Source organism: Saccopteryx leptura, chromosome 7 (genome assembly GCF_036850995.1).
Source record: "Saccopteryx leptura isolate mSacLep1 chromosome 7, mSacLep1_pri_phased_curated, whole genome shotgun sequence".
Classification (NCBI taxonomy): domain Eukaryota; kingdom Metazoa; phylum Chordata; class Mammalia; order Chiroptera; family Emballonuridae; genus Saccopteryx; species Saccopteryx leptura.
The window spans coordinates 94,342,046-94,365,005 of NC_089509.1; the positions used below are offsets into that span (position 1 = coordinate 94,342,046).

Genomic DNA, 22,960 nt, shown 5'->3' on the forward strand with positions numbered 1-22,960 from the left:
GGAGCCTTGGCTGCGGGAGGGGAAGAGAGAGACAGAGAGGAAGGAAAGAGGGATGGGTGGAGAAGCAGATGGGCGCTTCTCCTGTGTGCCCTGGCCGGGAATCGAACCCGGGACTTCTGCACGCCAGGCTGACGCTCTACCACTGAGCCAACCGGCCAGGGCCAAAGATTTATGTCTTTACAGTGATTCAAATGAGAAGCAAGAGAAGCATAGGATCTCAGGTGTCAGACGTGGTGCTAGCACCTGCCACTTGTGTTTCAAAGAGCGAATCAGCTGATCTTTACCAGCCCCCTTTATAGGGAATAGCAAGCTTCAGAAATGTAAGGGGTGAAAGAAATTTAATAGGTGAAATGAGATGATATTTCTAAAATGCTCAGCAAATAGAAGGTACTTAACAAGTGGAAACTGTCACCGTGCTGTAGTTGAAGACAGGATGCATGTTCCCCGTTAGGCCCCACACAGTGCTTTTAGGTGGAATTCAGTACAGGTCGTCCCAGTCACCCTTACTCCAAACAGGGTGTTGCGCTTTCTTGACAGTGCTTCTGATTAGACGGTATTCATCACACATCGCTTTTCTGTTTATGGTTAATGTGAGGCCTTTCTTTTTGTCAAAGGCCTTCTTATCAGTGTCCCAGCATGTTCTGTGATACCCCCATGGTACATCACATTCGGCGCTTTGTCCATGGCCAAGGCTGCGTACAGATAATCCTGAAAGAGTTGGATTCGCCAGTACCTGGATATCAGCATACAATTCTCACCTATTCCTGGTGCAGAATCTGCAAACAGGTATGTGTGCTCTGTGCCTAGAATAGTTCATGTACTATTTATTGCTTTAATGTATAGTTCTTTCTTGTGAAGGACAGCGGTCTATTATTTTGAATGTGTTATTTGTCATTGGGCTCCTTATTTATGTTACCTTCCAGTGCTGTATGTGCCATTTAATGATTGTTTCTTAAAGATTTAGAACTTATTGGTCATTATGTAAAATTTAGGTACCATAATATATGAAAATTATGTCTTTACAATTCTCAGTTTTGTTTGTTTATTCATTCAGCAAACACTTGCTTAGCACCATCTGTGTTCTGGTTACTGTGAGAGGCCCTAGGATAGAAAAAAGAGCAATGTAGGACTCCTGCCCTCCAGGGGAGGACAGACTTGTAACACATAATTATAGTATGTGGGGATGTTAGTTTAAGTTTGAGCTTATACCCACATTAGTATCTTAAGAGGTACAGATTATTACCGAACACAGGTTCAGCCGCTTGCGGCAGTGAAAGCCAGACTTGTGAAAGGCAGGACTGGTGCAGAAGGAAGGAGGTTTGTGCAGGAGCTGGCAGCCTGAGAAAGTGGGGGGACTCTTGTCCACTAAAGCCCATCTTCATATTTTGATGCAAGCAGGTTTTTTTTTTTTTTTGGTTTTTTTTTTATAAGGAGGGAGGAGGAGAAAAAACAAAACAATAGAACAAAGTAATCAAAAGGAGAGGGTTGAGGGTTCTTTGCTGAGCAGACTAGGTGCAGGCCAGCACAGTTTGTTAAAATGACTGGGTGAAGGCTAGCAAATCTGGAGCTGGCATATCTGAAGGTCAGAGTCTGCTGCTTTGGTTGTTACAGGAACTGAAGCTAGCAAGTGACTTGTAAACTAGAGTTACTGGTCTCTGAAATAGACTGGAGTTATTGTTCTTTGAAACAGGTGCCTACACATCCCTCCTGTCCGGTTGTCCTTTTGGCCTTGTCCGAGAATGAAAACTACCAGCCTCAGGGTGGTGGGAGTGGGGGGGGGGGGCTAGGCGGAATCCCGTAGATCCATTTAGGTTTATTCTTGCTCTGACATTAACCCTTGGTGTGCGTCAGCCAGAGGAGAGCGGGCCTTTCAACTGTTATGAAAACTAGGCCAGAAGTAAAAGCATAGGGCTGATTATATACTTTTCATTTGTTACAGAATAGATAACCTTGATCACTAAATTAGTAATATTAAATCATGGCTTTAAGAGTAACAAATTGGATTGCTAGTACATTCTTATTTAGTTCCATTCTATGGCTAGTCAGACTAATAAAAGAAATATAGCATATTAATTTCCCATACAAGGCGAGGCCATGTTTAAATTGATCTATACAGGTTTTTCATGTACATTCCTTTTTATTTTTAAAGACTATTTATTGATTTTACAGAGAGAAGGAGAGAGGGACAAGAAGTAGTTGCTTCACTCTAGCTGTTCTTTGGTTGCACTCGTATGTGCCTAGATCAGGCAAGCCCAGGGTTTCAGACTGGTGACTGCAGTGTTCCAGGTTGGCGCCCTATCCACTGTGCCACCACAGGCCAGGCTCATGTACATTCTTGAGAAAAGAACCACATGTTTTATTTCTTCTATACGCATTTTATGTATAACTCTAGAGCAGGGGTCCCCAAACTACGGCCCGCGGGCCGCATGCGGCCCCGAGGCCATTTATCCGCCCCCACCGCACTTCCAAAGGGGCACCTCTTTCATTGGTGGTCAGTGAGAGTACTGTATGTGGCGGTCTTCAAAGCACGGTGTCACTCATGTACAGTGATGTGGGACGCACGCATCACGGCTCCGGAAGTGCATCATATCACTTGTTACAGCTAGCAGTGACAAATATGGAACCGGACAGTGACCATCTCATTAGCCAAAAACAGGCCCAGTGACCATCTCATTAGCCAAAAACAGGCCCATAGTTCCCATTGAAATATTGATCAGTTTGTTGATTTAAATTTACTTGTTCTTTATTTTAAATATTATATTTGTTCCCGTTTTGTTTTTTTACTTTAAAATAAGATATGTGCAGTGTGCATAGGGATTTGTTCAGTTTCTTTTATAGTCCGGCCCTCCAACGGTCTGAGGGATAGTGAACTGGCCCCTTGTGTAAAAAGTTTGGGGACCCCTGCTCTAGAGGAAGTATTTGGTATCAATATTCTGTTTTTAATACATACTTTTTATCCAAATTGTTTGCAGTGAGCATGTGCCAAATTTAACTTTATGGGTATCTTAATTGGCTTAGAGTGTGCTTTTGGAAGGCTCATTCATATGGGAATTACAGGTAAAATCACAGTGTGTTCTACACTGATGTCAGTGGTTGAGGAGGGAAAAAACAGTGCCTTCTGCTGTAACAAACATTCAGCCAAGATATCATTTCTTGCAATGAACAGTCCTATTTTTTATACTTGCTTTTATAGGCCTTTTGTTTCTGTTAGACAGCTGGTATTATTTTGTTGTAGAATGTCTGGATATACCAGTGATTAAATGAATGATTTCCATTTGATCATTATATACTGTTTGCTTTGGTATAGTCACTTTATTTTAAAATGAAATCTTCTGTCTTTGGGATTATGCTAGGAAGGAAAAGGTTAAACAGTGTTTGTTACACCAAAATGAAAAACATCTGTGTGTCAAAGTTATAGACTATATGTCCAAACATTAATATATGTAATCTTAAAATTTCTGTAAGCTATCATAATAAAAAATGGGCAAAAAGCATGACAAAGCAATTTAATATAAATGACCAGTGGATTTGTGCAAATAAATTTTACTTATTAGTAGTCAGAGAAGTATAAATAAAAGCCAGTGAAGTGTGTTTCTATTTCTTTCTCAAGAAATCACATCTCAAGGATTTGGAATTCCTGAGATTGGTAAGAAAGCTGGAGGATTGGTGTTCAGACACCACTGAAGATTGTGTAAACCAGGGCACCTGTTTTGGAAAACAGTGTGGCAAAAAGTGGCAAAGACTGCACAAATGTTCATGTCCTTTGGCCTATCAATTTCTACTTTTATTAATTTATTCCAAAGAAATAATCATGGATATTTATAAGTATATACAAGGAAGTTCATTAGAGCATCATCAAAATAAAAACTTGTAATGACTTAAATGCACATCAATAAGGATTGTTTAAATATACCCGTATAATGTTATACTCTGTAGCCATTAAAAATCAAGTTGTACAATAGTATTTTATTAGGGACCATATTTATGGTCTATTTCTAAGTTAGAACAATGTTTATGAAACTAACTACAGGAAGGAATTTTTATTATATTGATGTTGGTGGTTGGATTACTGGTGACACTGCTCTTCCCAGCCATCTCTGACTCCACCCACCTCTAAACATTTCTTTCTTTTTTTAGGTTTCTGTAGTCAATATATTAGACTTGTATTAGAAAACAAAATATTTTTCTTTTTAAAAAGAGAGTCTCAATATATGATTAGATAACAAACGATTTATGCTGAATTTCAGGTAACGCCAGTTGTTGCTCTTTCCAATGAGTCTTGGTCCATGTCGTTTGCAAAATACCTTGAACTTAGGTTTTATGGGCACCAATACACTCGCAGAGCCAATGCTGAGCCATGTGGTCACTCCATCCACCATGACTATCACCAGTATTTCTCCTATAACCAGATGGTGGCATCTTTTAGGTAAGAAGTCAAAGCGACCTTATATGCAATCATATTCTGCCTGAAAGACTTTGTAACATTTCCACTATTACTAGATTGGATTAATTTGCGGTGACTGTTGTCTCCCACCCCCATCTTTGCAAATGCAAAGGGCCATAGTCGTGTGCTACGAGCTTTCAGTGCTATTGTTCTGTTCAATCCTTCCTCTAGAGATAGGTATTATTGCCCTCATTTAGGGCTCACTTATAAGGCTCACTTATAAAGCCGACAAGTGATGGAGTCATGATGTGACTTGTGTGTCTGCTACTCCGAGGTGTTACTCTTTTTTTTTTTTTTTTTGCATTTTTCTGAAGCTGGAAACAGGGAGAGACAGTCAGACAGACTCCCGCATGCGCCCGACCAGGATCCACCCGGCACGCCCACCATGGGGCGACGCTCTGCCCCCCAGGGGGCGATGCTCTGCCCATCCTGGGCGTCGCCATGTTGCGACCAGAGCCACTCTAGCGCCTGGGGCAGAGGCCACAGAGCCATCCCCAGCGCCCGGGCCATCTTTGCTCCAATGGAGCCTTGGCTGCGGGAGGGGAAGAGAGAGACAGAGAGGAAGGCGCGGCGGAGGGGTGGAGAAGCAAATGGGCGCTTCTCCTATGTGCCCTGGCCGGGAATCGAACCCGGGTCCTCCGCACGCTAGGCCGACACTCTACCGCTGAGCCAACTGGCCAGGGCCCGAGGTGTTACTCTTAACCACTGTTTTCTGTTTTTGCATCTGAGAGTTTGTCAGAACTTTTGCTAGGACACCAACTCCATAAGGGTATTCGGATATTCTAGTTGGAGCTAAAATCACTAGGTCAGAGATGAGTAGTTACCACTGTGGGCTTAAATGATTCCAGAAAGCCTTCAGGCTCTGCCTTCAAAATATAGCCAGAATCAGAACACATCTCACCACCTCCACCTCTACCACTCCGGACTGGGCCTTGTATCTTTCGCTGGATTATTTTAATAGCCTCAACCAGTTTTCCTTTGGCCTTGACCCCTGCAGCCTGTTCTCAACACAGCAATCAGAACGATCCTTTTAAATGAAAACCAGGGCCCTGGCCAGTGGAACAGTGCAGTGAAAAGAGTGTCGCCCTGGAGCGCTGAGTTCGCCAGTTTTAGCCCGGAGTCGCCGGCTCAATCCTGAGGGCGCCTGCTTGAGCCACTGTCAGGGCACATATGGGAAGCAATCCATGGCACAACTAAGTGGGAAAACAAGTTGATGCTTCTCTCTCTCTCTCTCTCTCTCTCTCTCTCTGTTTCTCTCTCTCTCAGTCTCCCTCCCTCCTTTCCAAAACTAAAAAAAAAAAAAATCAGCTCAGGCCATACCCTTGGGTGTCTGAGTGAAAGTCAGAGTCCATTTACGGACCTGTCAGCTCCTGCAGGCTCTGGCTGCCCAGTACCTCTGTCTTCTTCTCTCCTCCTGCTCTCCCCTTGCTCCCCTCGCTGCCGCCTCACTGGCCTCCTGGCTGGGCCTCAGGTACCCAGGTCGGCTCCTTCCTGGGAGCCTTGCTCTTGCTCTTCCCTGTCTAACGTCCCCCTGCCAGAGCGCTGCCCGCTGCTCTTAGTTCCCACCTCCCTGCCCTGACTCCCTCTCGCCCCGTGTTTCCTGCTTCCTCCCACTTCACATTTCTCCATAGCCCTTGCCATCTGATAGAACACATATTTTTAGTATTGATTTGTCTTGTTTGTTACTCAGATTTTATTTCTAAGTCCTGACAGAGGGACTTTGGGCCCTTGTTTAGTGCTTTATCCTTAGCACCCTAAAACAACACTTGACACATAACAGGCCCTCAGGAAATACTTGTAATTGGACCCTGTTTCCCTTTTTTCAGCAAGAGCTTTTAACCGGGAACCTAGGGCCTGGGTGGGATATAGCAGTGGTCCCCAACCCCCGGGCCGCGGACCGGTATCGGTCCATGGGCCATTTGGCACCGGTCTGCAGAGAAAGAATAAATAACTTACATTATTTTCGTTTTATTTATATTTAAGTCTGAACAATGTTTTATTTTTAAAAAATGACCAGATTTCCTCTGTTACATCCGTCTAAGACTCACTCTTGACACTTGTCTCGGTCACGTGATACATTTATCCATCCCACTCTAAAGGCCGGTCCGTGAAAATATTTTCTGCCATTAAACCGGTCCGTGGCCCAAAAAAGGTTGGGGACCACTGAGATATAGCATTTCTGAGACAACATAAACCCTAGGAGCAAGGAAGGTGGTGAGTACCTGTGTCTGAGCTGATTGTAGGAAGGAGGTCATCTCCTCACTTGTGCAGGTTTATATCCCAGTCATTTTGTTTTTAAAGCACATGAAGATAGCTTCGGGGGAATAAAAGATGACATCATGGTGCATGATAAAAGAAACAAAACAAAATCTTCCAAAATTGAGGAGGATATTTCTAATGGTTGAAAGTTATCTTCAATATTCTTATGATTGTTTTAAAATATTATTTTCTAGAAACTTTATTATCTCTAATGCCTCATAGGATTTAGTTGACCATCATAATATGCGTTGACTAGAAATATTCATGTTTTTCACTTTTCTACTATTATTTGTATTTTCTTCTCTCAGTTATTCTCCTATTAGGCTTCTTGAAGTGTGCGTTCCACTCCCCAAAGTGTTCATTAAACGTCAGGCCCCATTAAAAGTGTCCCTTCTTCAGGATTTGAAGGACTTTTTTCAAAAGTAAGTTTTGGTTTCTTTGATCATCTTTTTTTTGTTCAGGACTGCCTATAATTTATAGTTATTGTAACTATCAGGTTTGTTCATTTAGCTTTCTTTGAAAACAAATAATTGCATCTTTCTAATTGTATGTTATATATGCCTGATTCAAAACAATAAAAATGTGGACAATATATAAGTAATAAAAAACAAGACAAACCTTCTCAGACACAGCAACTGTTAAACTGCTGATGTACATCCTTTCGGGGCTTTTTCTGCAAAACGGTCTATGACTAGATAAAACATTTTCATTCAAGTCTTGTGTGTAACGTGTTGAATATTCTTTATGTCGTTAGAGTTTCACAGGTATATCTTGCCATCGATGAAAGACTTACATCTTTGAAAACTGATACATTTAGCAAAACAAGAGAGGAAAAAATGGAAGACATCTTTGCACAAAAGGAGGTAATGCATTTGTGTGACAGAAACCCAAGAGCTAACCATTACCTCACCGGAGGAGGCTGTTGGAGTATGTCTCAGGCAGCTGGGCCGAACGGTCTCTGTTTCTTGTAGATGGAAGAAGGCGAGTTCAAGAACTGGATTGAGAAGATGCAAGCCAGGCTCCTGTCGTCCTCCGTGGAGACCCCCCAGCAGCTGCAGTCCGTCTTTGAGTCCCTCATTGCCAAGAAGCAAAGCCTCTGTGAGGTGCTCCAGGCCTGGAACAGCAGGTGTGACTCCGCAGTCTGGTGTTTAATCTTATTGCAAACTTGGCTCTGCTGTGCTGTTTTTCATGTATGTGTCTTTATTAATTATGGGCGGTTTATTTTACTCTCAATGCGTAGAAGCTTTTATGTTCTGTCACCACTATTACCCCCACTTCTTTTCATCTTTTACAATATATATGTGGATCTTTAAGTAGTTTGTGAAAATGGGAAAAAAAAAAAAATGAGATAGCCTTCAATGTGGTTTTAAATACTTACAGAGTATGAGTTTGTTGAATCTAGTATAGCTGAATTATTATATTTTTGTACCTTTATTTAAATATTTATTTTGGGAACTATTTCCCTTTAATACTTATTTACATGTTCAGTTAAATGATTATAGTATTTATTTATTGAGCATTTGGATTACGCTAGGCCAGGGGTCCCCAAACTACGGCCCACGGGCCGCATGCGACCCCCTAAGGCCATTTATCCGGCCCTGCCACATTTCCGGAAGGGGCACCTCTTTCATTGGTGGTCAGTGAGAGGAGCACAGGAGTACTATATGCGGCGTCACTTATGTACAGTACTACTTCCAGTGACGCGAGACGCAGGTGTCTTGGCTCCCGAAGCGCGTCGTATCATTTGTTACGGCTAGCAGTGACAAATATGGAACCGGACATTGACCATCTCATTAGCCAAAAGCAGGCCCATAGTTCCCATTGAAATACTGGTCAGTTTGTTGATTTAAATTTACTTGTTCTTTATTTTAAATATTGTATTTGTTCCCGTTTTGTTTTTTACTTTAAAATAAGATATGTGCAGTGTGCATAGGGATTTGTTCATAGTTTTTTTTATAGTCCGGCCCTCCAACGGTCTGAGGAACAGTGAACTGGCCCCTGTGTAAAAAGTTTGGGGACCCCTGTGCTAGGCACTTAGGCACTAGGTGGACACTCACTCTTTTAATTGGTCTTTCAACTCCTACAATATATATACCTTTTTCATTTTACAGAGTAGCAAACTGGCTCTAAAAGACTAATGGATTTGCCCAGTTACATAGATGCTAAGTGTCAAATCTGGGCTTTGAGTTCAGAGGTATTGATTGGTCTTTAAAGCCTGTGTTTTTGATATTATGTTATGTTTTCTCTCAAAATAACTTGCTTTTCTTTTATAACTGTAGTCAACTCAGAACAGCTCTTTATTAGTTGACTAGAAATACCATAGAAACTTAGTTATGTACAACCTTAAAATCTATTGCAGTCAACATAGAAAAATCAAATTATTGTGGTTTTGAAGCTGTAAAGGTGAAAACATGTTATTGAGGATGTCAGAGCAAAACTGTAATCTTTGTTTCTGTCCTTTCCTTTACCTGTAGGTTGCAGGACCTTTTCCAACAGGAAAAGGGGAGAAAACGGCCTTCAGTTCCTCCAAGTCCTGGGAGACTGAGACAAGGGGAAGAAAGCAAGGTAAGAAAATACACTTTTGAGTACACTTTTCCTTTTCACTGAAGACTACATCTCCTGGGCAGGGCTGAGACACTGAAGATGTCTCGCCAGGGCAGAGCCGAGCAGGGCAGAGCGGAGTGGCACAGCGCAAAGCCGAGGGCCTGGGGCAGGGCGGAGCGACTACATCTCCTGGGCGGGGCTGAGACACGGAAGATGTCTTGTCAGGGCAGAGCCAAGCAGAGCTGAGTAGAGCCGAGCAGCGCAAAGCTGTTGGCATGGGGCAGAGCGGTGCAGCGCAGCAAAGCCGGCGGCCTGGGGCAGAGCAGAGCAGAACGGAGCTGTCTCGTGGGGCAGAGCCTGGTCCCAGAGCTGTTCGAGTGCCGTGCTGTTTTCACTGCTGGGCTGTATCACAGTTGAACTGTTTTGCACTGTATAGCTTCTTTCTTCAGTGCACCCCAAATTGGGGATTCCTGTTGGCATTGAATTGGCACCAACAACCATCAGTTGACAGAATGCACATGATGCTTTTAAAGGATGGGTTATGGAATAGGAAAGAGGACTTGGTAGCTGGAAAGAGAGGGTTCTGGAAAGACTTTGTTTTATAACAGCAGAGATGTGAGCATGCTTATATGCAGTGGAGAAGGCGACAACAGCGAGAGAATACAGTCCATAAGCAAAGACTCAGATGAGCAGACAGGGAAATCTTGACCTCTAAATTAGGAAAGAAGCAAAGTGAGTGCATTATAGGTGAATATTGCAGGTGAAGAGGAAAAACAATTTCTGGTCAGACAAGGCAAGGGCATCTCCGGGTGAGGAGGTGTGGAAAATTTGACGAGAAAGGTCAAGTGTCAGAATAGCAGCTGACAATCCGGTTGAAGTTGAACAGCAGCAGTTCAGAAGTACCAACCATAAGGTTAGCACATATTAGTCTACATTTGCTGGTTTGCAAGGCAAGTATATAAGATGATAAGAGCGTTGTGGGAGTGAAGAACCCTTGGAAGAACATGGTTCAGTTGGAATCTATTGCGGATTGGGGAAAAAAATGCTTCATCTGTAGAGCGCTCTGTATTGTTGCGGTAACAATCTACTTATTTTCTGCCTCCAGCCCCCATGAAGGTATAAAGAATCGTCCAATACTTTGTCTCGGAGAGTAAGGACTGTGTGCCAGTCTAAGATACAACTTTAATCAAATTGTACACAGGGCTGTAGTCATTATAAATATATCTTATCTATGGACAATGGGACTTGAGAACGTCCAGTGGCTAATAAAAGATTACTAGGCCTAATGGATAAGTATAAGTAGTTCCTAGATGTTTTAATACTAAGAAATGAGCTACTTTTTAGAGAAGCACTTTTAACCTTTTCATCTCATGGCACACATAAACTAATAACTAAAACTCTGTGGCACAACAAAAAATATATTTTTTGCTGGCCTGACCAAAAATAGGTATAATTTTGATTCATTCACACTGGATGGCTATTGTTGTTTTGGCTGTTGTCATGTTTTATTTGACAATCTAAGGGAAAAGAGGTCAGTGCCCCTGACTAAACAGTCAGATGTTGCATGTTTTATATCAAGTATGGTTCAAGGACCCTCAGGGAGTCCAAGACCCTTTCAAGGGCTCTACAAGATTTCACTTTTTCAAATACATATTGGTGTGAGGCTAGATTTCTTTTTATATATTTCAAGTATAGTAATGTAGTTCAACAGAGTAAATGCAGAAGCCAGAGATGAATATCTCTGTCTTCTATTAAGCTAGACATTAAAGTATTTGTTACAGTAAAAATCTCTGCCACTCTATTACCAGTTTTTTGAGGAGAGCTATTTTTAATTAAAATATATGTTATTTATATTACTGTATAATGGGTTTGTTATTTTTAAATGAATTAATGCATATTCTAAAACTCTTTCAGTTTTAATTTCTAATAAGGTAAAATTGGAAGCTATAACTTGCATAAAGGCTGAGTGTCTTAATAACTCTTAAGAGGTTCAAAGGGTCCTAAGACCAAAATATTTAAGATTCACTTGCTTAAAACTTTTTTTTTTTTTTTTTTGTATCTTTCTGAAGCTGGAAACGGGGAGAGACAGTCAGACAGACTCCCGCATGCGCCCGACCGGGATCCACCTGGCACGCCCACCAGGGGCGACGCTCTGCCCACCAGGGGGCGATGCTCTGCCCCTTCGGGGCGTCGCTCTGCCGCGACCAGAGCCACTCCAGCGCCTGGGACAGAGGCCAAGGAGCCATCCCCAGCGCCCGGGCCATATTTGCTCCAATGGAGCCTCGGCTGCGGGAGGGGAAGAGAGAGAAAGAGAGGAAGGAGGGGGGGGGGGGTGGAGAAGCCAATGGGCGCTTCCCCTATGTGCCCTGGCTGGGAATCGAACCCAAGTCCCCCGCACGCCAGGCCAACGCTCTACCGCTGAGCCAACCGGCCAGGGCCAGCTTAAAACTTTTTAATGTGAGTTTAATATTCCCTTAAGAACAAACTCTCTTTCTTCTGTACAGATCAGTGCAGTGGATGCATCTCCACGTAATGTTTCTCCAGGCCTTCAGAATGGAGAAAAAGGTTGGTCCTTGAACCTAGTGATCACTTGCCATTGGATTTAAAGGCATTACTTGGTCTAGTAGTTGTTTTTAACTAACTTCAAGAATTTTTTTGATGTAGTTCTTTATAGACTTTTATTCTCGTTCTGGAGAGCATTTGTCAGTTTAGGATTTTCATAAAGTATATCTCAAGAAGAGAAATTAGGCTATCAAAATAAACGGTAAATAAAGAAGGCTGCTATTAGGGGAAGACCAAAGGAAAAAGGGTATTTAATGTTTGTTTTGCTTGTTCCAAAGTCAACTCCCAAGTTTCACTGCATAAGTCTTTCAGAGTTTAATTTAGATTTTTATGTCACTGAAATCTTTTTAAGATATAAACTGTCTTTCAGAGTACATCACTGAATAACTTGATGACATCCTAGAAAATTTGTAGGTTTTTACTTAGACTGTTGGTGTAGAACAGGAGCTCAACTTATACAGTTCCTGGCATTTTTCTCTCATAATTAAGTGAATTTTCCTCTTGAGAATAAGCATGTGATTTCCCCCCAATAGTATCATAATTTTATTCCTTATTAAATTGATGGAACTAATAAACATAAGTATGCATTATGGTCAGTTGCAAAGAATATTGGTAGGAGTCAGACTTGGTTAAGATTTGATCATAGTCAAGTCATGTAGCCTATCTAGATTTTTGTATCTGTTTTGAAAATATGCACTAAAATGCCCTAAATAATTTTTAGGAAGCTAAGATTCTTTGGTTTCTGAAGTAAAACTATGATCTGGCATTTAAAAACCATTACTATGGGTAGAAAAGGACTTAATGTTTTTAAACGACTCGTTTAAGTTTGTGTTTTTCTTTAGAGGACCGCTTCTTAACAGCCTTGCCCAGTCAGAGCTCCACCAGCTCCGCCCACCTCCAGCTGCCCACTCCCCCGGAAGTCCTGCCCGAGCAGCCCGGGGGCGCGCCCCCTGAGCTGGACACGGCCAGCATTTCCGAAGGTACAGTTCCAGGCACTTACTCTCTTATCCCTTAGAATTTACACATTTTATACTTATTAAATGTGCTCTTTTAGATAGAGCTTTTTACTGTATCACTTTTTCAGTTCTATTTGACATGTAAATCTCTCAGTAACAAAATGTTATTCAGCTTTTTCTACTTTCTGGGGATATTAATTTAAGTCCTATAGCACATGACTGTTGCCTTGTAAAAAACAAGAAAAATTGTAGCCATTTCTCCAACAACAAATTGGTGTGTTTCACTAATAGCGAATTTATTATTTCTTGCTTTTCTCTTTCCACGCTTTTACTTAAGCAGCAACTACTTAATTGTAGTGACTTTTCAATTGCAACTAAACTCACATGTAATGGCCACGGTGCATGTACCTGAGCTGAGTGGCAAATGGCCAGCTGTACTGAGTTCCTGCCTGCCACTGGGACTGCTGCCTGGCCTCTGCCATCCATTGTAGGTGGCTCTCAGTTTCAGAAAGGTTAAAATGTAAAAACAGTGAACCCTGGGGAGTCCGTGGAGTCAGTGCTGTGTGTGCTTCACTGTTGCTTTTCCTTCAGCCCATAATTGTTATTATTCCAGATCAGAAATGTTAAACCGTAATTGGTAATTATCATGTGTCTGAGTTCCAAAAAACAAAGAAAAACAAATGAAATTGATGCTTTGTACTTTTTTTTTCCTCTTCTGAATATTAACATGTACATAGAATACTTTTCATCCTAGATGTGTTTGATGGACATTTGCTGGGATCCACAGACAGCCAGGTGAAGGAAAAATCAACCATGAAAGCTATCTTGGCAAATTTTCTTCCAGGAAACAGCTATAACCCTATTCCTTTTCCTTTGTAAGTATTATAAAACCAGTGGCTGTTGAGTAGATATATTTTTACTTAGTTAAAAAAAGAAAATCTATCTCGATTTACTCTCTATATATTTAAATGTCTTAACTATATATAGTATTTCTCAAATCTAAATTCCATTTTATCATAGTAAAAAAAATATTTTAGTGTGATTTGTAGAACAGAATTAACTAATGTTGCTTAATGCTTAAGATTACTGGTTCTGAAAATAATTGTTTATATATATTTAGAGGTATACTGCTACATCTATTGATCTCAAAATTCTAAAAACATATTGCTGATTTTATATGAGGATGATATTGACCCAGTAATTTACTGAGACATAGTACTTTTCTAACAGCAGTGATATTTTACAACAACCCATACAGCTTTTCCTGTGACCTGGTTTGTACTGGGCTTGCTCACAGTGGGAAAAATATAGATAGGCATGAGTTTGTTTTTCTTCTGCTGGTGGACCTGTGCCCCAGCTCTAGTGCCTCAGGATGTCGATCAAGATTAATAAGGAAAACAGTCACTGTTCTCAGGAGTGCTCAGTCCTGAGGGGAGACCAGCAGAGACTCACAATAGAGTAACCTTACATGCTACCTATAATAGTAGTATGTAAATCTTAGTTTGTAAATAGTAGTATGTAAATAGTAGTATGTATATCTTAGTTTTTTGACTGGGTTATGGCCCCTCTTGTTTTGTGGGTGTTGCACAGGCCCTCACTTTCTTCTTAGTCATTAACGCCTATTTGTTGTTTCTCAGGAAGGCTTTACTAGACCCTCCCTCAGCTCCCTGCCCCACCCAGATTAGGTCTCTCTGTTACACAGGCTCATGATTCCCTTAGGGACTTATCACCGAAGGTAATTACATTTTTTTATAGGATTACTTGTCTCTTTACCTCAATACACTATAAACTCTACCATGCCTGTTTTTTTCACTATTGTATTGTTAACATCTTGGACATGTTAGGTCAGTGGTTGTCAAACTCATTAGTCAACAGAGCCAAATATCAACAGTACAACGATTGAAATTTCTTTTGAGAGCCAAATTTTTTAAACTTAAACTGTACAGGTAGGTACATTGTTATTAACTTAATTAGGGTACTCCTAAGCTGGCCTTTGCTAAAAAACGTCCTTAATCTGATTGAGCCGCATGTGGCTCATGAGCCGTGGTTTGCCGACCACTGGGTTAGGTGCTTTGTAATGGTTTTTCTTAATAATGTGTCTCGTACACATTAGGTGCTCAGTAAATAGCTGTTAGACGGATGAATGAATGGTTCTGTGGGGGGTTTAGGGTGGAAGTTGGGGGAGCCAGATTTGGGTTAAAATGGAGTTGTACCATTGAGTTTCCATGTGCTAATAGGAGAGCACAGTGTTTTGTTATTGCTTGTTGGACTAGTATTACTTCACAATTCCTAGAAGACTTTTCTTTCAGGCTTATCATAGAACAACATCTTTTACATTTCTGCTGTTCATTGTAAATCCTATTTGAGATAAATAGGGTCTAAAGTCTTGGCAGTGTGGGAAGCTTTGTTCAGAGTGACTATTCAGAACCTTCTGAATTGAAAACTAATTCTGATAATTTTTAATTGCCTTCAAAAATTTTCTGGGCCCTGGCCGGTTGGCTCAGTGGTAGAACATCAGCCCAGTGTGTGGAAATCCCAGGTTTGATTCCCAGTCTGAGCACACAGGAGAGGTGCCCATCTGCTTCTCCACCCTTCCCCTCTCACTTCTCTCCCTCCCCCTCCCCCTCCCCCTCCCCCTCCCCCTCAGCCATGGCTCAATTGGAACAAGTTGGCTCCAAGCACTGAATATGGCTCTTGGCCTCCACCCCAGGTGCTAAGAAGAGCTTGGTTGCTGAGCAATGAAGCAACACCCCAGATGGGCAGAGCATTGCCCCCTAGTGGGCTTGCTGGGTGGATTCCAGTAGGTGCGCAAGCGGGAGTCCGTCTCTGCCTCCGCTCCTCTCACTGAATAAAAAAAAAAAATTTTTTTTTCTGTTGATATAATTTCTTTGGCTGTTTGTTCAAGTTTTACACACAATTTGGCTTAATTATATTCTTATAAATATGCAGTATGTAGTTAAGATTATCCTGAGATTTACTTGCAGTGTGTTAATTGTTTGTATATTTGACTTTTTGCTTATTTTGGGTCTCTTTGTGTATTTAAAATTTTTGAACAGCGATCCGGATAAACACTACTTAATGTATGAACACGAGCGGGTGCCCATTGCGGTCTGTGAGAAGGAGCCCAGCTCCATCATTGCCTTTGCTCTCAGGTAGTATTTGGAAGGCTTTTCTACCTATGGGTATATTTTCATATTTTCTGTATATTAATTGCCTTATTGTGGAGATCTGTCACATAAAATAAGTAAAAAGATACACTCTTTGGGCATGATAGCTTTTTCTTTTTATATCTGAAAACATACTGTTTACTCAGCTAATTACAGGATTCCTAATCAAGCTCCAAATAACTAGATTGACTAGGCAAGTTATTTCCTAATCTTTATATCCTCTAACCATTCTCTGTATTATAGTATGTATCTGTTGTATCCCTTCCTTTGATTTACTTATTGACATAATACTTAGAACGTATCTACCATATATCATCTAAATGTCTTTATATATATATATATATATATATATATACTTTTCACTTAAAGAAGCTTCTGTTCCCTGATTTTTTTTTATTTTTATTTTTTACAGAGACAGAGAGAGAGTCAGAGAGAGGGATAGACAGGGACAGACAGGAACAGAGAGATGAGAAGCATCAATCATTAGTTTTTCGTTGCACGTTGCAACACCTTAGTTGTTCATTGATTGCTTTCTCATATGTGCCTTGACCGCGGGCCTTCAGCAGACCGAGTAACCCCTTGCTTGAGCCAGCGTTCTTGGGTCCAAGCTGGTGAGCTTTTTGCTCAAACCAGATGAGCCCGCGCTCAAGCTGGCGATCTTGGGGTCTCAAACCTGGGTCCTTGGCATCCCAGTCCAACGCTCTATCTGCTGCGCCACCGCCTGGTCAGGCGAGTTCTCTGATATTTGATTTATCAAATAAGGGGTCCCAGACTGCTAGTCCAAGAGTTGGATTTTTTTCAGCCATTACAACATAAATTTTTTTTGTAAAGTTAAGTAACTTTAGCTTGAAAAGCACTCTCCGGTTTCTTTCCTTTCTATTATACTTAACCGTGAAGTTTCATTTGTTTAAATTGGCTTTTCAACCCCTGGAAGTATTTGATTTAAATGTTAGTATGTAGGCTTTCACAGTCTGTTTTGAGGATATTGATACTAGTTGGTGTGTTGGGTTGTATTTTGTATTGTTCTCTCTGAATACATTGACCTTCTTCATGAAGTTTCTACTTGATAACTTTTGTTAGATGTTTCTGTTTAATTATGGATACTTACAATGATTGTGCTTTTATAATGCAAAGCTTATTTGAAAGCATATGATTTATTTTCAAAGTAGAGCTTAATGTTTAACATTTTCAACTTGTTTTTACCCTAAGTTGTAAAGAATACCGAAATGCCTTAGAGGAATTATCCAGAGTGACTCTGCGGAACAGTGTAGAAGAAGGGCTTCCAGCAAACAGGTGATCTGTGGTTGAGTGGAATCCATTTTAACTTAGCTGTGTCATCATTTTCTAAATTCTCATACTTAAATTTTATCAATATGAACGTTTCTAGGATACACATTTGTATTTTAGCTAATAATTAATAGAGCAAAATTCAAGTATAGTGAAAGATCTTACACTGTTTCTTTGGATACTGTTTTCTGATAATTACCATAAAAGTTCAATGTATATTGCAGATTTAAACTGTCAACATTTTAATTCTCTTTGTTTTCATTTAAAAAATAGTAACTTGTGGGCCTTGGCCATTTGGCTCAGCAGTAGAGCGTCAGTCCGGCATTTGAAAGTCCCGGGTTTGATTCCTGGTCAGGGCACACAGGAGAAGCGCCCATCTGTTTCTCCCCCTTTCCCCCTCCTTCCTCTCTCTCTCTTCCCCTTCTGCAGCCAAGGCTCCATTGGAGCAAAGTTGGCCCAGGCGTTGAGGATGGCTCCACAGCCTCCGCCTCAGGTGCTAGAATGGCTCTGGCTGCAATGGAACAGTGCCCCAGATGGGCAGAGCATCGCCCCCTGGTGGGCATGCCAGGTGGATCCCCGTGGGGCACATGTGGCAGTCTGTCTGACTACCTCCCCACTTCTAACATCAGAAAAATACAAAAAAAAAAGTAACTTGTGGCCCTGGCCAGTTGCTCAGTGGATAGAGTATCGGCCCAGGATGGACATCCTGGTTTTGATTCCTGGTCAGGGCACAAAGGAGAAGCAACCATTTGCTTCTCACCCCATCCCTCTACCCCTTCTCTCCCTATTCTCCCACAGCCAGTGGCAAAGTTGGTTTAAATGTGGCCCCAGGTGCTGAGGATAGCTTTGTTGAAGCACATCAGCCTCAGGTGCTAAAAATAGCTTTGTACTTGATTGTTGGTCACAGATGGGGTTGCTGGGTGGATCCCAGTAGGGGCACATGCAGGAGTCTGCCTCACTATCTCCTCTCTTCTTACCTAAAAAAGAAAAAGTAATTTGTTCAATTTGTAAGCAATGGTTTGTCTTTGTAACTTAAAATATTGATGAAACTTTCCATAATAATTAAAGATTTTAATAGTTACAACAAAACAAAATTCCCCAAACCAGTTCTTTTAGTGTGTTCAGTATTCTAGATAGTTAGACAGAAATTTTCATAGGTTCATTATTTTGATTCTTACTGAAATAGGTTTTCCAACTTTACTAATGTGATAAAGTGTTATCTGAATTATATATTATGGTGACTAGAATGAGAAATATGAAATTGGTACTTTCTGCAGTTGTTTGATTTATAGGTGCTAATATAGCTCTAATGGACTTGGGAAAAATATTAACACTTATGCTTTTGTATGTTTTTTTATACACATTTATAGTTATAGCCTTTTGCTTTCTTAAGTCCAGACATTTCAAGACATTTTCTTCCATGTTCTAACCTGTGTTTATATAAATTAGAAATCGGATTTCTGATTTTGTGGGTGAAGTAGGTGGGGAATAGATAAATGAAGGAATCAGGGTACTTGCTGTGTTCTGTCTGAATAGTGTAAAACCAACTATTCTTTTGTCTTGCTTTTCAGTACCTCGGACAGCAGACCAAAGAGCAGCAGCCCCGTCCGGATGCCCGAGGGCAGTGCAGGGCAGCAGGGGCGCGCCGCCGACGCAGAACCACAGCCCAGTAAGAGCGTAGAAGGGGAAGTAGTTACCGTTAGTTTTATTTGCATGTGTGGTTTGAAGAATAAAACAAACAAGAAGTGCCATCTGGCAAGGATTTATTACTTCTGGTCTTTGAAAAATAATATGGATTTAACATTTTTTGTATACCCTCTCTTATACACGTATTTGGTTTTTCTTTGATTTTTAAGGTTATTGACTTTGGAACTTTTCGAAGCTCATGGATCCGTGCGAAAACAAGCAGGATCTGCCTTCCTAGTTAGAGCCTTCAGTTTAAACTGTACAACCTAAGAAATACAGGGTGGGGCAGTGGGTTTACAGTGGTTCATATGGAAAATAATCCAATAATTAATTAATAATAATTTGAGAATAAACTCTCTTTTGCATACTCACAACTGTAGGCCTGCTTTTGCCCCCACCCTCAATAACAGCAACCTTTCTCTTCCTTTTACAGTATTATTGGCATTGTGAAAAGAAGTTCTTAAGCGTTATCTCCTTTGATCCACACAGTAACCTACCTCATAAGAGTTATTTAACATAGTCCCATGTTTCAGAAAGTTTCAACTGAAGTTACTAAGATTGTACAGCTAGTAGAGAACTGGAATTAGAATTTACATCTTAGGCAAATATCCACTATAAGTAACAGAAAACTCATAGCTATTGGGGTTTAAAGAAATGACAGTTTGTTTTTCTAAAATAACAATGTCTGCAGGTGGCCATTTGCTGGCAGTGGTTCAGCGATTCAACATTGTCTTGACAACATGGGGGTAGTTTTTTTTTTTAATTTTTTATTAATTTATTGTGTTTACATAGATTCTAGTGTCCCCCCAAATACATCCTCCCCTCCTCCATGTTCCCCAGTACATCCCCCCTGTCTCCCTCCCCATAACGCCTTCCCTCCAGGATTTGCTGTTCTGCTCTCGTCCCACCCTATCACCCTGTCATCCCCTTTCCCTCTGTCCGCTTTCCTTCTGGATCCTTTGATCCCGCCTCTGTCTCTATTTCGCTCCTCAGTTCATATTCGTCGGATTCCTCAAATGAGTGAGGTCATATGATATTTTTCTTTCTCTGCCTGGCTTATTTCACTTCCAGGTCCATCCATACTGTCGCAAAAGTTAAGATTTCCTTCTTTTTCATGGCCCCATAGTACTCCATTGTGTTATGTACCACTGCTTTTTAATCCACTCGTTCACTGACGGACACTCGGGCTGTTCCCAGATCTTGGCTATTGTGAACAATGCTGCCATAAACATTGGGTGCATTTCTCCTTTTGATTCGTTGATGTGGTGTTCTTGGGGTATATTCCTAACAGTGGTATAGCTGGGTCAACAGGCAGTTCGATTTTTAATTTTTGGAGGAATCTCCATACTGTTTTCCACAGTGGCTGCCCCAGTCTGCATTCCCACCAGCAGTGCAGGAGGGTTCCCTTTTCTCCACATCCTCGTCAGCACTTATTCTGTGTTGTTTTGTTGATGAGCGCCATTCTCACTGGTGTGAGGTGGTATCTCATTGTGGTTTTAATTTGTATTTCCCTAATGATTAGTGATGTTGAGCATTTTTTCATATGCCTATTGGCCATCTGTATGTCCTCTTTGGAGAAGTGTCTCTTCATTTCTTTTGCCCATTTTTTGATTGGACTGTTTATCTTCCTAGTGTTGAGTTTTACAAGTTCTTTATAAATTTTGGTTATTAACCCCTTATCAGATGTATTGTCGAATATGTTCTCCCATTGTGTGGTTTGTCATTTTATTCTGTTCATATTGTCTTTAGCTGCACAAAGGCTTTTTAGTTTCATATAGTCTCATTAGTTTATCCTGTCTTTTATCTCCCTTGTGCCTGGAGATAAATCAGCAAATATATTGCTGCGTGTGATGTCAGAGAGCTTATTGCCTGTTTTCTTCTAGGATGCTTATGGTTTCATATCTTACATTTAAGTCTTTTATCCATTTTGAGTTTATTTTTGTGAATGGTATAAGTTGGTGATCTAGTTTCATTTGTTTTGCAGGTAGCTGTCCAATTTTCCCAACACCATTTGTTAAAGAGACTGTCTTATGCTCTTACCTCCTTTGTCAAATATCAGTTGTCCATAAAGCTGTGGGCTTATTTCTGGGTTCTCTGTTCTGTTCCATTGATCTACATGCCTGTTCCTATGCCAGTACCAAGCTGTTTTGAGTACAATGGCCTTGTAGTATAACTTGACATCCGGAAGTGTGATACCACCCACTTTATTCTTCTTTTTCAAGATTGCTGAGGCTATTCATGTTCTTTTTTGGTTCCATATGAATTTTTGGAATATTTGTTCTATATCTTTGGAGTATGTCCATGGTATCTTAATAGGAATTGCATTGAGTTTATAAATTGCTTTGGGGAATATAGACATTTTAATGATGTTTATTTTTCCTATTCATGAGCATGGTATATGCTTCCACTTGTTTGTATCTTCCTTGATTTCTTTTATCAATGTTTTATAATTTTCTGAGTACAAGTCTTTAACCTCCTTGGTTAAATTTACTCCTAGGTACTTTATTTTTTTTGTTGCAATAGTGAAGGAGATTTTTTTTTAATTTGTTTCAGACAGATCATTGTTGGTGTATAAAAATGCCTCTGATTTCTAAGTATTAATTTTATATCCTGCCACCTTGCTGAATTCATTTATCAGTTCCAGTAGTTTTTTGACTGAGACTTTAGGATTTTCTATGTACAGTATCATATCATCAACAAATAATGATAGTTTTACTTCTTCTTTTCCAATTTGTAGGCCTTTTATTTCTTCTTCTTGTCTGATTGCTGTGGGTAGGACTTTCAGAACTATGTTGAATAAGAGTGGTGAAAGGGGGCACCCCTGCCTTGTTCCTGATCTTAAGGGGATTGCTTTTAATTTTTGCCCATTGAGTATGATGTTGGCTGTGGGTTTGTCATAGATGGCCTTTATCATGTTGAGGTATGTTCCCTGTATTCCCAATTTGCTGAGAGTTTTGATCATAAATGGGTGCTGGATTTTACTGAATGCTTTTCTGCATCTATTGATATTATCATGTGGTTTTTGTCCTTCCTTTTGTTTATGTGATGAATCACATTGATTGATTTGCGAATATTGAACCAGCCTTGCCTCCCCTAAATAAATCCCTCTTGATCATGATGTATGATTTTTTTCATGTATTGCTGGATCCGGTTTGCTAATATTTTGTTGAGAATTTTAGCATCTAAATTCATCAGGGATATTGGCCTGTAGTTTTCTTTCTTTGTGTTGTCTTTGCTTGGTTTTGGAATCAGAATTATGCTCGCCTCATAAAAGGAGGTTAGAAGTTTTCCCTCCTCTTGAATTTTTTAAAATAGCTTGAGAAGCATAGGAGTTAGTTCTTTGAATGTTTGGTAGAATTCGCCTGTGAAGCCATCTGGCCCAAGGCTTTTGTTTGTTGGGAGTTTTTGATAACTGTTTTGATCTTATTTGTTGTAATCAGTCTATTTAGGTTTTCTGATTCTTCCAGATTGATTTTTGAAAGATTATATTTTTTAAAGGAATTTGTCCATTTCACCTAGGTTGTCTAGTTTTTTGGCGTACAGTTCTTCATAGTATTTTCTTACAATCTTTGTATTTCTGCTGTGTCAGTTGTTACTTCTCCACCCTCATTTCTAATTTTATTTATTTGAGTCCTTTCTCTTTTTTTCTTGGTGAGTCTGGCCAAGGGCTCATCAATCTTGTTTACTTTTTCAAAGAACCAGCTCTTGGTTTCATTGATCCTCTGTATTGTTTTTTTAGTCTGTATGTCATTTATTTCCGCTCTGATCTTTATTATAATATTTTTTTCTTCTACTTCCTCTAGGCTTTATTTGCTGTTCTTTTTCTAGTTCTTTTAGTTGCAGGATTAAGTTGTTTATTTGAGCTTTTTCTAGCTTCTTAAGGTATGCCTGTAATGCTATGAACTTCCCTCTCAGGACTGCTTTTGCTGTGTTCCACTGATTTTGAGTTGTTGTATGCTCATTTTCATTTGTTTCAAGGAAATTTTTTACTTCTTCCTTGATCTCATTGTTGATTCATTTGTTGTTTAATAACATGCTTGTTAGTTTCCAAGTGT

At 40.4% G+C, this 22,960-nt stretch overlaps 1 protein-coding gene across 5 annotated transcripts in view; it reads left to right on the plus strand.

The window, feature by feature from the left end:
• The window catches only part of PIKFYVE (phosphoinositide kinase, FYVE-type zinc finger containing), an 87,838-nt gene that overhangs the window by 51,913 nt on the left and 12,965 nt on the right, over positions 1-22,960 (plus strand). For all 5 annotated transcript variants that reach the window (XM_066346654.1, XM_066346657.1, XM_066346655.1 and 2 more), the window contains 12 exons: positions 615-786; positions 4,248-4,426; positions 7,012-7,125; positions 7,458-7,566; positions 7,675-7,829; positions 9,178-9,268; positions 11,752-11,812; positions 12,652-12,789; positions 13,520-13,640; positions 15,822-15,917; positions 17,142-17,225; positions 18,791-18,888. In XM_066346654.1, the coding sequence (XP_066202751.1) occupies positions 615-786; positions 4,248-4,426; positions 7,012-7,125; positions 7,458-7,566; positions 7,675-7,829; positions 9,178-9,268; positions 11,752-11,812; positions 12,652-12,789; positions 13,520-13,640; positions 15,822-15,917; positions 17,142-17,225; positions 18,791-18,888 (1,418 nt within the window). The remainder of the gene's footprint in view (positions 1-614; positions 787-4,247; positions 4,427-7,011; positions 7,126-7,457; positions 7,567-7,674; positions 7,830-9,177; positions 9,269-11,751; positions 11,813-12,651; positions 12,790-13,519; positions 13,641-15,821; positions 15,918-17,141; positions 17,226-18,790; positions 18,889-22,960) is intronic.